At 35.9% G+C, this 16,642-nt stretch overlaps 1 protein-coding gene across 3 annotated transcripts in view; it reads right to left on the bottom strand.

Moving 5' to 3' along the window:
* zap70 (zeta chain of T cell receptor associated protein kinase 70) overlaps positions 1 to 16,642 on the bottom strand; it is a 43,174-nt gene that overhangs the window by 19,429 nt on the left and 7,103 nt on the right. The window contains exons 1-2 of one of the 3 annotated variants that reach the window (XM_030131355.1): positions 10,641 to 10,691; positions 2,847 to 3,291 (exon numbers count right to left, since the gene is read on the bottom strand). In XM_030131355.1, the coding sequence (XP_029987215.1) occupies positions 2,847 to 3,251 (405 nt within the window). In that variant the 5' untranslated portion in view covers positions 3,252 to 3,291; positions 10,641 to 10,691. Of the gene's footprint in view, positions 1 to 2,846; positions 3,292 to 6,961; positions 7,096 to 10,640; positions 10,692 to 16,642 lie in introns of those variants that run through there. The other 2 variants (XM_030131354.1, XM_030131353.1) reach the window with 2 other exon arrangements.

Raw genomic sequence — 16,642 nt, 5'->3', positions numbered from 1 at the left:
TTGTAGTTTTGTAAGATAAGATAAGATAGTCCTTTATTAGTCCCACAAGGGAAAATTCCAGTTAATGATATATTTTACAAAAAAAGGTCATGTTTTCTTCAGTTTTCTTTGTTTTTGTTATAATAACCTTTTATTTTAATCTGAACTTTTACGAACATCTACATCAGGGGTGTCAAACTCATTTTAGTTCAGTTCCACATTCAGTTAAATTTGATCTGCAGTGGGCCGAACCAGGAAAATAATCACATAATAATATAGAAATAATATGAACTCCAAACTTTCCTCTATGTTTTAGAGCAAAAAAAAAGTAAATGTACATTATGAAAAGGTTTCCATCTACAAACTATCCTTTCAAAAGATGTGAATAACATGAACAAACTGAAAAAATAAGTGTAATTTTAACAATATTCTGCCTCAGTTTATCATTTACACATGTACATTATAACTTACAGATCACAGTGGATCTACAAACACACGAAACATTTAATAACAGGCAGAATCTTGTTAATACTGTACTTACTTCTCTTAAAACATTCCAGGTTGTTCATATTTGTTCAGGTTATTCACATTTTTGCGAAATCATACTATGTTTTAGTGTAAATACATGAAAATATTTACAGTTACAAAGAGAAAAATGTGGAGCTTATGATAGTATTTGACTGAATCCTGCCCACTTGAGACTGAATTGGTCTGAATGTGGAACCTGAACTAAAAGGATTGTTCTTATCTTATTGTGATTTTTGCTTTTCATAAATTCATCCCAGGGCCGAACTGGACCCTTTGGTGGGCCGGATTTGGCCCCCGGGCCGCATGTTTGACACCTGTGATCTACATGATCAGTAAATTAAATATAGAAAAATACACAATTTATACTTAATAATATAAAATAAGCATAATATTAGAATAAATGGTGATAAATTGGTTAAGAAAGGTTGAAAACAACCTCTTTTAGACTACATGAATATGTTACCTGGCCTTGAATTTAAAAACATTTTAGGTTTTTTTATTGTTATTGACCTGTTTTGTTCATTTATTTCTTTCTTTCCTCCTTTAACGGTACCAGAATGCACAATCTTCACTGTCTTTATGCGTGTCGTCTTGTTTGTATTGCCCTTTTTTTTTTTCCTTGGGTTCTGTTTGTTTATCATGTCCAGTGTCAACCTCTGTGTCATGAATACATCACTTGAAATTATAAATGTTATACTTTTTAAATGAAAAGTTCTATAAATAAAGTTTAAAAAAAGAAAGAAAGAAAGAAAGGTTAAAAACTGGGGAAAATTCATTTGGGAACTGCCACAAAAGTAGCGCTGGGTCTTTATGGGTTAAAGAAGTGATAAGTAAAGCTGACACTGGGTACAGTTACATGAGGTTTTTTAAATCTGATTTATTTTTCCAGAAGAAATTAATTCAGAACTGAGGTATTTTCTCTTCTGTTTCCATGGAAATGTTAAAGCTGAATAAAGGTTTACATGAGGTATTAATGAGGTAGATAAGTGAGTAAAAGGGTTTGTGCTGCAGTGCTCCCGTTGCCTTGTTCTGGCAGCCCTTCTGTTAGCTTAGCTTAGCATAGTCACTGCATTCCCATGGTCACACGTAGCCAGTTTTTTAAAGGTGATTTGTCGTCTTTTGTCAGTGATTTTGTGAAATCCGATTCTCTCTAATTATTTCTTCAGATCTGCGACTTACTGCACTCATACAATCTGTGGACTGTTGTGTTGACGGAAGTTGGAAAATCTTTTTGTTGGAAGGGATGCATGCGCTAAATTAGCTTTAGAAATTAAATTAGATTAAATTAAATTAGTTTTTATTTGCCCAGATTTTATTCCTTCAGTAAGTCACATGACCATGATCTGATCAGGTTGTGATCATATTGACCCCAGCGGACTAAAGGAATGATTAGGGAGAATTGAATTTACCAAAATCACTCCTAAAATACTACAAATCACCTAATACTTTACCTAATATTGTTTCTGTAAATTTCTGTAAATTGGCTTAGAGTCTGGTTCTGACTAATTCTATATGTAAAGTGTCGTGAGATAACTTTTGGCGCTATATAAATAAAATTTGATTTGATTTATTTGTTCTTATCTATCTCTCCTTTATGTGAAGCACTTTGTAACATGTTGTTTAAAAAGTGCTACATAAATAAAGCTTTACTTACTTATAAAAGCCTGGCTACGTCTGAGCAGAGGAATGAAGCCATTATGCTAAGCTAGGCTAAGCTAAGCTAACGTTAGGGCTGCAGTTCAAACTGTTTGTCCCACTTGTGGAACTCATTAGTTCAGGACAAATGAATGAATAAAGCCAGTGTTGAACTGTTCCTTCAGGGTTTTCCAGGCTGGTAGATCCCATCAGAATATTCCACTGGAACGCTTTGGGAAGACTAGACTGCAGTGCAGATTCTTCCACCAGCGCAGAATGTGTGCGTCATCGCCACAGGACAAGACACTGAGCATGTGCAGAATGGAAGGAATAAAGTCCAAACGGAATAAAGGCTTTACATGTCCAGGAAGAATTTAGACCGCAGTTAAAAGAGGATTAAACCAGTGACTTTAATCAGGTTTAAATTTAATCCGAACTTTTCTTTTTCAACTGGAATAAGGTGTTTACATGGACATCTGAAATAGGATCAAACCTTTAATCAGATTAAACCAGGAAGAACAGTTGTCATGGAAACGCATGGACTGGTGTTCTAAAACAGGAGAAAATTCCTTTAGGAACTGTCCCAGAAGTAGTGCTGGGTCTTTATGGGTTAAAGAAGTGATGAGTAAAGCTGACACTGGTGTTAAACAACAGGAAGGAGTTCTGCAGCTGAGATGATGGTGGAGTAAATAAGTCCTGCTCACCTCCAGGTTCCAGGTCTGCTTCACGTACTCCCTCAGCATGTTTTCCCTCAGGTTGTCAAAGACGCCGGGTTTGATGGTGGTGTCCGGTGATCGCAGGCAGGGCTTCCTCAGGGGGCACACCAGCCCGTCGGGGTCTTTGCTGTAGAACTCACAGAGCTCTGCTGGACCACAGTGAGGCTTCCCTCCTACGATGCAGAAGGTCCCGTTCAGCTGTTTCTCGATGGAGTAATGGTGGAAGTCCAGGTTCCAGACCACGGACAGGACGTAGCCCCCCAGGCTGCGCAGGCACTGGCGCAGCAGGAAGAGGCCGTCGGCCATCCCGGCCAGTTTCAGGTGCTGCTCGGCGTCGGAGCGGCTGATGCTGCCATAGTAGAAGGGCAGCTCGGACGCAGGGTCGATGGACATGGGGACACCTGGGATGGACTTAGTCCTGGATGAAAAGGAACTACAGGGACAGAAATGGAAACAATATGCACATGAAGATGATTGTATTCAAGGGCTAAAATCCAAGCTGTGACCTTTGATCCCTCACAGATACATTCACAGGTTTCTATTCTCAGTCTGAGGGACAGCACCTAAGACCAACATGTACATGTGGGAAGAATCACACACACCAGACTGACTCTTCTCTGATCTAAAGGTTGCAGTTGGTTCCCTGTGAACACCAGCAAATTTTCCGTTTAACATTTCTGATGTTTTGAATTCATTTGCAATTTTTTTAAATTTTTATTTTTACCTCCGCCAAGGAGGTTATGTTTTTGCCAGGGTTTGTTTGTTTGTTTGTTTGTCTGTTTGTTTGTTTGTCTGTCCGTTAGTGTGCAACATAACTCAAAAAGTTATGGACAGATTTGGATGAAATTTTCAGGGTTTGTTGGAAATGGGATAAGGAAGAAATGATTAAATTTTGGTGGTGATCGGGGGTGGGGGGGCCCACGGGGGGGCCACTGATCAGCCTTGGCGGAGGTCTGCGCTCTCCGAGTGCTTCTAGTTTATAACTCTTTTTATTGGATTTTCATACACAGTAATATCTAACATGTACAATATTTCCAAGTATTCTAGTTGAAGGCAGTAGACCAGGGGTAGGTGACTCCAGTCCTCGAGGGCCGGTGTCCTGCATGTTTTAGACGTTTCCTTCTTCCAGCCACACCTGATTCAGTTAATGATCAGCTCATCATCCAGCTCTGCAGAAGCCTGATGATGATGGAATGGCTTCCAGGTGTGATGGAAGAGGGAAATGTCTAAAACATGCAGGAGACCGGCCCTTGAGGACCGGAGTTGCCTACCCCTGCAGTAGGCAGTTGTCTTTATGCAATGTATCCTAAGAGCAACAATTTTAATCCAACCTAAATGACCTCTATGAATGAACTATAATAAGCCTTTATCCCTTCCCTCCCACCTTGAAAGAAAAGACAGTAAAACCAAACACAAACACAGAAGCAAAAGAAACAGAACAAAAAAACACAAACAAACAAACAAACAAGCAAGCAAAAGAAACACGAATGACCACTGCTGGATTTGCAATAAAATAAATAAGATTAAAGTAGGTAATTAAAACCAACTAGGGAATGGCAATTTTTTTTTAACAAAGTGGCTGCTGACACAGTACTGTGGCACCAAATATGGGTTTGTCTGTGACCACAGAGCCAGTCAGCGCCCTCGTTATATCATGTCTGACCGGTAACTTGTTACATCCTGAAAAGTACCAAGACAATCAAATAGTAAATAGGTAAAATTTAGAAATAGTGGAGATTTATCTCACTTGGTAATGTATCAACCTGCAAATCCCAGTCAAAGAAGTATTTTTGGGGTTTTTTGCTTTATTTATTTATTTATTTATTTACAATCTTTGAACGGGGAACAGGAGGTTAATCTGACATTGATATAAATCAGCGACTGGGACAACGTTCAGAGAGCAGAATTCAGAGCACAGCATTCAGTACAACGAACTGACACAGAACCGAGAAGTCACATGACACACCCACGTCTAACATGTAGCACCTTCTCCACCCCCACTGACTGCACAGAGCAAAGAACAATAATTCCTACTCTACACTATATACTATCACTCGCTCTGTGGCAATAGACAAACCGATCGTTTGTGTCACAGTACTGTGGCTGTAGCCATTGCCTTTTTTTAAACCAGCTATTTGTTTATAAAAAATCAACAAACTTAAATTTTCCGTTTGCATTGTGTGTAATGTAAAAAATAAATAAATAATTAAATAAATAAAAAAAGATTCCACATTGGACCTTTAAAAATATGATTTTACCTTCTATATTTTCTGGTTTCCTTGTTTACCTTTTATTTAACCAGACTTATTTAAAGTCCCATTGAGGTCTACAACTGGTTTACAAGGACGACCTGGTCAAGAGGACAAGCAGCACACCCCATAATGAAAAACACATTAAAAGACTGATGATAAAAAACAAAACAAAACCAGGCAATAATTTAGTAATCACACAAAATAATAACAAGACTTTCACCAAATTTTACAGTGCTATGTAGTTTATGTCACCAGCGATTTTTGAAGTGAAAGATCTAGTCGAGGTCAGCAAACAATTTAGAAACACTATTTTCTATATGATTAAACTAAATGTTTTGGGGTTACAACGCAAATAAGACATATGTATATATCATCTTAATATTAATATTTTTCCACCATTTTCGGACATTGTTGTAAACCAAACGACTGCTCAATTAGATGAGAAGGTGAATAATGAACACAATAATCGACTGCATAGATGATGGTATCTCCTTTTAAATCACACACAGCTTCCAGGGATGAAATGACTGAATAAATTTAGTCAGACTTTGGTTCATAAAATGCCACTTAACTTAAAAAGAGCCTCAGTGTTTGTGCATACAATTCATTTTGCTCTCACATCTGATCATAATGCAAGGATCAAAACAGCAAATGGGACTCATTCAGTCTTTACCATGTTCATCCCACAAAGACAACAACTAGGATCAACACATTCATTAACAAATAAGTTATCAGCTGAAGACAGTAAAAATATGACAAAGCTGTTCCTTAAACCATTATTTAACAACAGCCAGTGACCAAACGCATTTGCTGATCTAAACTGTTTAATATCTTCTGAATTATTAATCCTGTAATAATGTAAATAAATGGTGTAAAATACAGTTTGTCATCTTTTCATGGTCATCAGATATGAGCCATTTGGACGTTCAGAGGCTCTGTAGTTACCGTGGAAACACCGTCATCTTCTACAACATCGATTCACCAGTAAAACCCATTGAGTTGGATCAGTGACAGTGGCAGATGTTTGGTTTTATGTCCAGTTAATGATATATTTAGTTGAAAAAGTATGCTTTCTTCAGATTGTTCTGTTTTGATATAAGCTTTTACATGATCAGTAAATTAAAGTAAAACACTTGATTTACACTGAAAACTGCAACATGCAGAGCATGATATTATAACAAATAGCAATAAATCCCTTTAAATGTAGAGGACAATTCTTTTGAAAGTCACCACAGTTCCAGGGTCTTTAAATGTTAATGAAATAAGATAGAAACTGAAATTCAGTTGAGTATGGTTTAGACCAGTTCTAAATGGAAAGTGGAGTGAGATAACTTTTGCTGTGATGTGGCGCCATATAAATACAATTTGATTGAGTGCAGTTACTTATTTTATTCTATGTATTTATTTATTTTAAACATGCAAAGAAACAAAATAAAACAAAAATAAAATAACATTTAAATGAACCGAATCTGTCTTCAAGCACAAACAAGTCTAAATTTGCATGATCGAAAAGGAGTAGGAAGAAGTTAATAATGATATATTTTGTTGAGAAAGTTCGTTTTCCCCCAGTTTTGATTAAATAACCTTTGATTTTAACACACGATCTTTAAGCTAAATAAAGGAAAATACCTGATTTTCACTGAAAAATGCAAAATGCACAGGATAATTTTATAACAAATGGTGACAAATCACTTAGTTTGATGTAAAAAAAAAAAAAGAAAAAAAGTTAGATATGGAGAAATATTCATTTGTTAGCTGCCACAAAAATAAGGTCTAAGGTTGTAGGTCTTTCGATAGCGTTAAATTCAAAGGTGCAGTTAAAGCAGAAATGAATGACCCTCAGAGCCTCACCTCCTTCTGTCTCTCCCAACCAGGACAAACTTCACGTTGCTAAGTGTTTATCAGAGTCGGCTCTTTTGTCTTTACAGAGAAAACACGAGGCTTGTTCACACTCTGAGGCTGTCAGAGCTGCTGGTGTCTGCACATTCACAGACAAAAGCCACAACAGGAAGCTGCAGGCCGCCCTCACCCTCCTCTTCTCCAGCATCACACTCTTCCGTTAAACAGGTGCTTTGTGTTTCTAGATCCTTCCCTCTGATGTACAAACTCAGCTCTGTCTGTTTTGGGAGAATTGAGTAAAATCTCTCCTAAACTACGAAATTAAAGCACGGAGATAAAATCAGACAGTTTTGTTTGCACCGAACGGTTAAGAGAATGGAAAACACCCGAAGGAGAACATGACTGTTATCATCGTAGAATCATCTCTGATCAGATCATGGCACAGATGGAGTATCATTTATTCTTCTAAATGTAATGAAATGCATCTAATTAGGGTAAAAATACTGAAATAATAATAATTTAAAAAAAATCGATAATTTTATTAGTAATTTGTGTAAAAAATGCAGGAAAAAGCAGTATTTAAGAACTCAATCAATCAATTAATCCATAAAGACCCAGTGCTACTTTTGTGGCAGTTCTCAAATACATTTTTTTTCTAGATTTCATCTTTCTTAAATGATTTATCACCATAAATGAGAAGCTGTTCTCAATTGATCTTACCTGGTAAAATAAAGTACTAATAGTAATTCATCATTATTTTATTCTCTGTATTTTGCATTTTTTTCCCCAGTAAAAATCATTTATTTTCCTACATTTCATTCACTGATCATGGAGATGTTTGCTGGAAAAAATCTAAATCTTACCAAGTGTATTTGTCTCATTTCTAGTCCAAATATCTCATCACACTTTAAATAAGACAGAATCACCTAAAGAGGAACTTTTCAGTGAGATAGAAGAACTGACTTGTAGACAATAAATCTTGAAAATCTTTTTTCAAGAAATCTTACCAAGATAATTTTCTCTTGTTCCATTGGCAGATTTTTTGCTTGAATGAAGCAAAAAAAAAAAAAAATCTTGACTTGAGTGAAAAAAATTTGCAAATGGAACAAATGTAAATTATCTTGGTAAGATTTCTCGAAATAAGATTTTCCAGATCTATTGTCTAAAAATAAGTTCTCTTTATTATGTCTTATTTTAAATGGGATGAGAGATTTTGACTAGAAATGAGGAAAACACACTTGGTAAGATTTAGATTTTTTGCAGTGTTCATAAAAGCTCAAATTAAAGTTTAGGGTTATTAAATCAGAAACAGAGAAAATTAACAAAAAACTGACTTTTTCAGCAGAGACATACAGAACTGAACATAACCCCAGTGTGTCCATCCACTGTCACTGATCCAACTCCATGGGTTTTACTGGTGAATCAGTGTTGTAGAAGATGACGGTGTTTCCATGGTAACTATGGAGCCTCTGAACGTCCAAATGGGTCATATCTGATGACCATGAAAAGACGACAAACTGCATTTTACACCAATTATTGACGTGAATAATAGGATTAATGGATCACCAGGTATTAAACATGTTATATCAGTAGGTGTTTTGGTCGTCTGTGGCTGTTTGGGTCTTTATGGGGTCATCAATTAATAAAATAGAAATATAACAAAAATACAGTGTCTCTACATTTTCAAAAGTGATTGGGAAGAAGTAAATACATGTTCCAAAAGTGAAAGTATATGACGTTGAAAATATTACATTTTTTTGGAAACTTAACATGTAATTGTTCTAATCTGGGCTTTGTTTTCCTGTTTGATTCGGATCTCTTCCATCGTAGAACAAAAAACATGCAGACGTTCTCAGGTTGACTTTCCTACGTCGACTCATCTGAGTTTAAGGTCATGTTGGGCGACTAAAACAGTGTGAAAACCTCAGTTTCCTCAGCTGCTCATCTGTGCCGCTGCCCACATCCACAGTGGACAACCGACCAAAAACACACCACACCGCCACAAAGACAAAGACTCCACGTGGTCTGACCTCCGTCACACCACAACAAAGACGTCCAGACGCCGTCGATGTTTTGGACAAAACAAGACGACGTGAGCAGAAGCAGCTGAACGAGTAAAAGGAGTAATTACGTAAAGTCTTCAGGTTCAGTGTCAGGTCTGATTCAGGTTTGGTTTTTAACAGTGGCCTTAAAAAAATGCAGCTGAAATCAGACTGAAGCTGGTTCTGCAGAAGAGGATTAGAGCCATTAGAAAACAAAGAAAATTAAGGTCCAATACATATATATATATATATATTTATTATTATGAGAAAAAAAGTCAGAATTCTGAGAAAAAAGTAAGAATTCTGATTTTTTTTTTTACGATGGCGTATTAGGACCACATAAGAAAATAAAAACACTTGTCACTACGAGAATAAAGTCGTAAATTATCAAGATAAAACCCGTAATTTTATGAGAATAAAGTCGAATACAAAAAGTCATAATTTTACAAGAATGAAGTTGTAATATTATGAAAATAATGTTGCCATATTTCGAGAATAAAGCCATAATATTGTGAGAGTAATGTTATAATTTAAAAACAGGTGGGAAAAATATTATAATTTACGAGAATAAAGTCGTAAAATATCGAGATAAAACCCGTAATTTTATGAGAATGAAGTCCAATACAAAAAGAGTCATAATTTTACAAGAATGAAGTTCTAATATTATGAGAATAATGTCGCGATATTTTGAGAATAAAGTCATAATATTACAAGAATAATGTCGCAATTTAAAAACAGGAGGGAAAAATATAATTCACAATGATAAAGTCATACCCACTCGTTGTGTAATGGCGAACTTTTGGAACATTTTCAGAGGCTATACTTTCATTTGGGGTTTAAGCACGGCGAAATACTGGGCCTATTAGCCCCGCCCACCATCAACACATTATCATTATAATATGAGAATAACATCATATTTAAAAAACAGGCAGGAGAAATATTCTAATGTACGAGAATAAAGTCGTACCCATTCATCACATAATGGAGAACTTTTGGAACATTTTATGAAGTTCTACTTTCATTTGGGGTTTAAGCACAGTGAAATACTGAGCCTATTAGCCCCGCCCACCATCAACACATTATCATTAGTCTAAGGACTTTAAAGCCAATTTGCACTCGTTTGGGTTTGTTTCATCGTAAGCAGGACCTGACCGGCAGTGGTGGACTGCAGGGCTGTCGCTGTAATCGGAAACTCTGTCATCAATAAGGATTAAGGCTTACAGTTTCTAAACTGTCAGTTTTTATCGCACTATTGCAAATTTATTTTTAAAATATTATGACTTTAATCTCATAAAAGTACAACATTATTTTCATTAAATTACGAGTTTTTTTTAAAGGGGTCATATTTTGCTAAACCTACTTTTATTTGTGTATTTGACCCTAATAGTTCAGACAGTTGAATCTGAACCCTCCAGCTGCTGCAAAGACATCTTTATTTTCATTTTGGCAAAAATTAGGTGGATTTCTACAACCTGTTTAAATTCCTGCTTTATTTGTTACATTTTATAAGTAGTTATGTCACAACATTTGCACATAAAAGGTCAAAACTTCCGATGAACATTTCTCTGAGTACGACAGAACTGTTTATCAGCAGCAGCGGCTGTGGTAAAAACAAAAAAAAAAAAAATTCCAAACTTCAAGCTGATGACCTCAAATGTTCAGTTGTTGGTTGAACAGGACAGAGCAGCACAGCCAATAACCTGGAGGGGGCGGGGCCTGAAGTGTCTCATGTGCATTTAAAGGGCCAGCGCTCCAAACCCCCTTTCTGGTGTCGTTAGTCTGAAACAGTGATGCAGACGGACCTGTGGAGTTGAATGAATGAAGAACTCAGAGCCAAGCAGAGCATTTACAGTTTACGCAGACCGCAGGTGCCATGTGTCGTTGTGTGTGTGGGTTTAGTTCAGGGTTTTTGTTTTGTCTCTTCCTGTTTTATTTTGGTGATGGTGGTGTCCTTCCTGTTTCGTCTGCACTCTGTTGGTCTTGTCTTAGTCGTCTCTAAGTCCCTCACTGCCTTCACCTGCTGTTCCTCCTGTGATCGCCCACACCTGGTTGTGATCCTGCCTTCCCTGTTCATTCTCCCCTCTCCCTCTGTCTGTTGTCAGAGCGTCGTTTCTGTGTCCAGGTGAAGAACTCCTCATGGTGAATATTTTGTATCTCATTCCTTGTGTTATTGTGGATCTGGGCCCGTATTCCTAAAGGTTCTTAGTGCAGAGTTGCTCCTAGTGCCCAAACTGTAAGAAAATTCTTAGAATCATGATGTTTTCTTAGAATTTCCCCTAAAAATGCAGAGTAGATCCTAGTAAAGATAAAAGTTATTCCTATAGAATCCTAGCCCTGAAGAGAGCTCCTAAGGTCAGATCTGTTCAGAGCAGGAAGAGGACTTTAAGGGGAACAGGAGTTCCCTAAGCAGAGGACCAAATGGAAGAGGCAGGAGGAGGTCCTGCAAACACTGGAGGTCAGGGAAGTAATGAAACACTACAGACTGCACTGTAAAAAAAAATAAAAAAAAATTGTATTATTCCAGCAGCAGGGGCGCTGAAAAATTACTGTTAAATAATGGAAAATAACCATCTCATAAAAATACAGTAATTTTCCATAATTAAAATACAGTTTTTTGCCCCAACTTTAGATGAGATTTTGCTTTTTTTTTTTTGTGACTTTTTAATGTTTAATAAAGAATATTTACATGTATTAAAACAATCAAATTACCTATATTATATATATATATATATATATATATATATATATATATATATATATATATGTATATATATATATATGTGTGTGTGTGTGTATATGTATATATGTATGTATGTATGTCGCTTTGGAAAAAAGCGTCTGCCAAATGCATAAACATAAACATGTATGTATGTATATATATATATGTATGTATGTGTGTGTGTGTGTGTAAATATATAATTTTCAGTGAGACTCAGTTGTCCAATCCACTGATAAAAACTGTATTTGGACAGTTTATCAGTGCTTATACATGTTCTACAGTCACAAAAATACATTTATTCAACATTTTTGTTGTGAAACCTCCTGTAATTACACAAGATATTTGTCAATTAACAAACAAGTCTGGTTAAAGTGACAGAACAAATACTTGTTTTGCGGTTAATTGTCAGTAATTTTATCTCATTTATTTTTACACTATTTAACTTTAGCAGTTTAATCTCATGAATAGAAAAGAAATACTTGTAAAATGACTTTACATTTGCAAATGTATTTTAACTGTATTTTTCTGTGGAAAAAAATCTTTTAAAAAATGGAAATTTTATGGTTATTCAGTTACAGTTTTTTCGTGTTGTTTTTCATTTGACGTGTAAAATCAGTCTGTTTTTATCATTTCATAGATATTTTCCTGTATCTTAAAAATACAGGAAACATGTAAAATACACAGTAAAAATTGTTAAATTACAGATTTTTTTTTTACAGTGTGCCAATAATATGAGCAAATAAATAGAACTCTCACTATGTGAATCCTGTGCCAGTGGGCCTGAGTTTTTCACACATTTTGTCGATAATTTTAAAGTATAGTTTACTATTCACTGAACAGATATTTTCTTTTATGTGAAATATTATTTACAGTTACACAGTCTTCATCAGATTAGATTCTATGATTCAGTTTGTCCATTTGAGGGTCCATCCTTTGCCCATTTTCACCAAAAGTATAGTTTTTTCTAGTTTTTAGGGTCAGCCAATCACGGCTTTTGAAATGACGACTCATACCTGCAGCAGGTGGACCACACCTCCTCACTAACAGGAGTTTTTGTCCATTCCTGCTCCGAGTTCTGACAGTGTTCTGGAATCACTGCTGAGCTCAGACTCCTTGCTGGAATTTTTAGGTTCAGTTAGGAGCTGTGAGAGGATTCTGAGAATCTGTAGGAATACAAGCCCTGGTTTTTAGTTTTACACAGAGCACGTTGTGCTTCCTCTTTCAGTTCGTTAGGTTTTTTTAGGTTTAATGTTGAGCGCTTCCTCCTTCGTTCATCCATTTTTGTACTTTTGAAGTTTTTTGTTTAGATAAATCTCTTTGACCTCTGAACCTTAAAGAGTCTCGTGCATTTGGGTCCATGCCGAGTGTCGTTCCTTAACAACAGGAAAATGTTTGAAAATGAAGAATTCCATTTAAAAAAGTAAAATATCCCTCCTTTAAAACTACACCTTTATTCTCATAATATTCAGACTTCTTCTTGTAGTGACAGGTGTTTTTATTAGTCCTGTGTCCCTAATACGCTGCTGTAACACATGAGCTGTTTTAAAGAGAAGGTCATTACAAGAATCTGAGCCGTGCTGTTTTCATTCATTAAACGCATCCACAGTTTTCCAAAATGACGTTAAACTGTGACAGAAACAGCAGCCGAGCCTCGACTCTGAGCTTTAATGGATTTTTTTTTTAACTTGTGCATCAGCGTCTGTAAACATCACAAGTAGAAGTGAAGTCGAGTGACACTTGACACAGTTTCTGAGCCATGTTTCAACCCACAGAGTTTGACGGTAGCTTTCACACATTCATGAAAACAGACTTTAACTCGTACAGACCCAGCGCCACTTTTGGGTCAGTTTCCAAATATTTTTTTTCTCTCTATTTAACCTTTTTTGAGTGATTCATCACCATTTATTTTAATATTATCCTCTCTATTTTGCATTTTTTTTCCCAATGAAAATCAGGTATTTCCCTATATTTAATTTACTGAACATGTACTTGAACCCACAAAGACCCGAACATTCACCATCTACCAAAACCATCTACTGACACTGTTTAATACCCGTTGATCGGCTAATACATGTAAATATTTGGTGTAAAATGCAGTTTGTCATCTTTTCATGGTCATCAGATATGACCCATTTGGACGTTCAGAAGCTCTGTAGTTACCATGGAAACACTGTCATCTTCTACAACAGGGCTGTCAAACTCATTTCAGTTCCACATTCAGCCTAATCTGATCTAAAGTGGGCCGGACCAGTCAAATAATATAAATAATAGGATAAGAACTTATGAATAATACCAACTCCAAAGTTTTCTCTATGTTTCTGTGTGAAAAATAAATAAAATTCCGTGATGAAAATGCTTACATCTACGAACTGTATTTGAACATAACATGAGCAAATATGAACAACCTGAAAAATAAGTGCAATTTTGACAATATTACGCCTTAATTTATCATTTTGATCACAACTTACGGATCACACTGGATCTTCAAATACACAAAACATTCAGTAACAGGCAGAATATTGGTAAAATTCCACATACTAGTCTGTAAATGTAAACATTTTTTGTGTAATTTTCCTTTTTATTTTTTTTTTACACTAAAGCAAAGAGAAAAATTATCTTTTTTCATTATTTATAGGTTATTATGATAGTACTCTACTTCCACTTCAGACTGAATTGACCTAAAATGATTTTAACATCCTTGATTGTTAATATCTTCAGTGTAATTTTTGCATTTCATAAATTCATCCCACGGGCCATATTTGGACCCTTTGGCGAGCTGGATTTGGCCCCCGGGCCGCATGTTTGACACCTGTGTTCTACAACACTGATTCACCAGAGTTTGAACAATGACAGTGGATGGAGACACTTGGTCTATGTTCAGTTAAGGATAGATTTTACTGAAAAATTCACAATTTATTCAGTTTTCTCTGGTTTTGATTAAATAACTTTTGAATTTAGTCAGAGCTTTAATTAATCTACATGACCAGTGAATTAAATATAGGAAAATACATGATTTATACTAAAAAAAAAACTCAAACAAAACAGGATAATATTACAATAAATGGAGATAAGTCACTTAAGAGAGGTTAAATGTAGAGAAAAAAATCTTTTGGGAACGGACACAAATGTCACACTGGGTTCATATGGGTTAGTGATGATGCTGAGATTATGTTTGAGGATTTTATTATTATTTCAAAAAAAGAGAAAACTGAAGAAAAAAGGGACTTTTTCAGTCAGATCTATCATTAACTGAACATAAACCCAGTGTGTCCATCCACTGTCGCTTTAGTCTGAGATGTCCAAGATGTTACAGCTACTAAAGCTAACATTTAATTAGATTTACTTCGATAAGTTTGATCATTTTTCAATAGACATAAATCTACTCAATAATACTAAGTGTATTTTTGACATAATTTAAAGATTTCTTCTTGATTTGATGATGCCTCTCATAAGTTTCACATTAATGTTATCAGTAACTCATGATAAATTGCTGCAGTGTAGATAAAATATGGGCATTTTTTACAACTTTTTTAACTTGGCATCCTTAATCCATTAAAGATCCAGTGTGACGTTTGTGGTAGATCCCAAATTAATTTTTCTCTCTATTGAATGATTTTTAAGTGATTTATTATCATTTCTTGTAATAAACCGTATTCTGTATTTTGTGAATTTTCAGTGAAAATCAAGTATTTTCTTATATTTAATTTATTGATCGTGCACATGTTCATAAAAGCTCAAATTAAAGTTTAAGGTTATTATATCCAAAATAGAGAAAACTGAAGAAAAACTGACTTTTTCAGCAAATATGTCAAGAACTAAACAGAAACAAAGTGTGTCCATCCACTGTCACTGATCCAACTCCATGGGTTTTACTGGTGAATCAATGTTGTAGAAGATGACGGTGTTTCCATGGTAACTACGAAGCCTCTGAACCTCCAAATGGGTCATATCTGATGACCATGAAAAGATGAAGAACTGTATTTTGCACCAATTATTGACATGTATTGATAGGATTAGTGGATCAGCAGTTATTAAACAGTTTAGATCAGTAGATGGTTTTGGTCTGTTTGGGTTTTTTATGGGTTAAAGACATAAACCTGCAGCCTGTTGGGTTGTGTGTCTCTACTGTGCACAGAAAACATGATTTTTCTAGTGAGGTGTTGCAGCTCGAGTTGATATTCCCCCCGTGAACATTGGAAAAAGTCAGATGAGTCACTGTTTTCAATAAGCGGAGGAGGACTGTAGGACACGCTGGCCAAAATCTACAGGCCTGAGCATTTGTTTTCCATCGAGAGAAGATGTTGAATTTATTTCTGGCGTGATTATCGGTCCTCTGAACCCCCCTCGGTCTCAGGGAAAACGTAACTGAATACAAACAGAAAACCTGAGAGCGTTTGTCGATCGCTCAATCCTTTCTGTCCTGGAGAGAAGTGTGGGTTCCAGAGAATCAATCATGCTGTCGACAGAACTGAGTGAAACCATCACGACGGCCCGAGTAACTAAACAGTGGAGACGATCCTGCAAAAACACATGACACTCTGCAGCTAAAAGGCACCTTCTGTCATCTGGACTGAAGCTGGGGTTAACAAACACTGCCATCACTGTCACAGAAACCTGCAGTTTTTCACAAAAGTCCTGAAATACAGCAATGAAATGTGAAAGTATGAATACATGGCATGAAAATATCCCACTACGAGTAAAAGTACGAATAATGAGCTGTAAAAATACTCCACTACAAGTAAAAGTACTGATAATGAGCTGCAGAAGTACTCCACTACAAGTAAAAGTACTGATAATGAGCTGCAGAAGTACTCCACTACAAGTAAAAGTACTGATAATGAGCTGTAAAAATACTCTGCTACAAGTAAAAGTACTGATAATGAGCTGCAGAAGTGCTCCGCTACAAGTAAAAGTACTGATAATAAGCTGCAG

Source organism: Sphaeramia orbicularis, chromosome 4 (assembly GCF_902148855.1).
Source record: "Sphaeramia orbicularis chromosome 4, fSphaOr1.1, whole genome shotgun sequence".
NCBI lineage: Eukaryota > Metazoa > Chordata > Actinopteri > Kurtiformes > Apogonidae > Sphaeramia > Sphaeramia orbicularis.
Note: the sequence above shows the minus strand (reverse complement) of the source record. Positions and strands in the feature narration are given on the sequence as shown.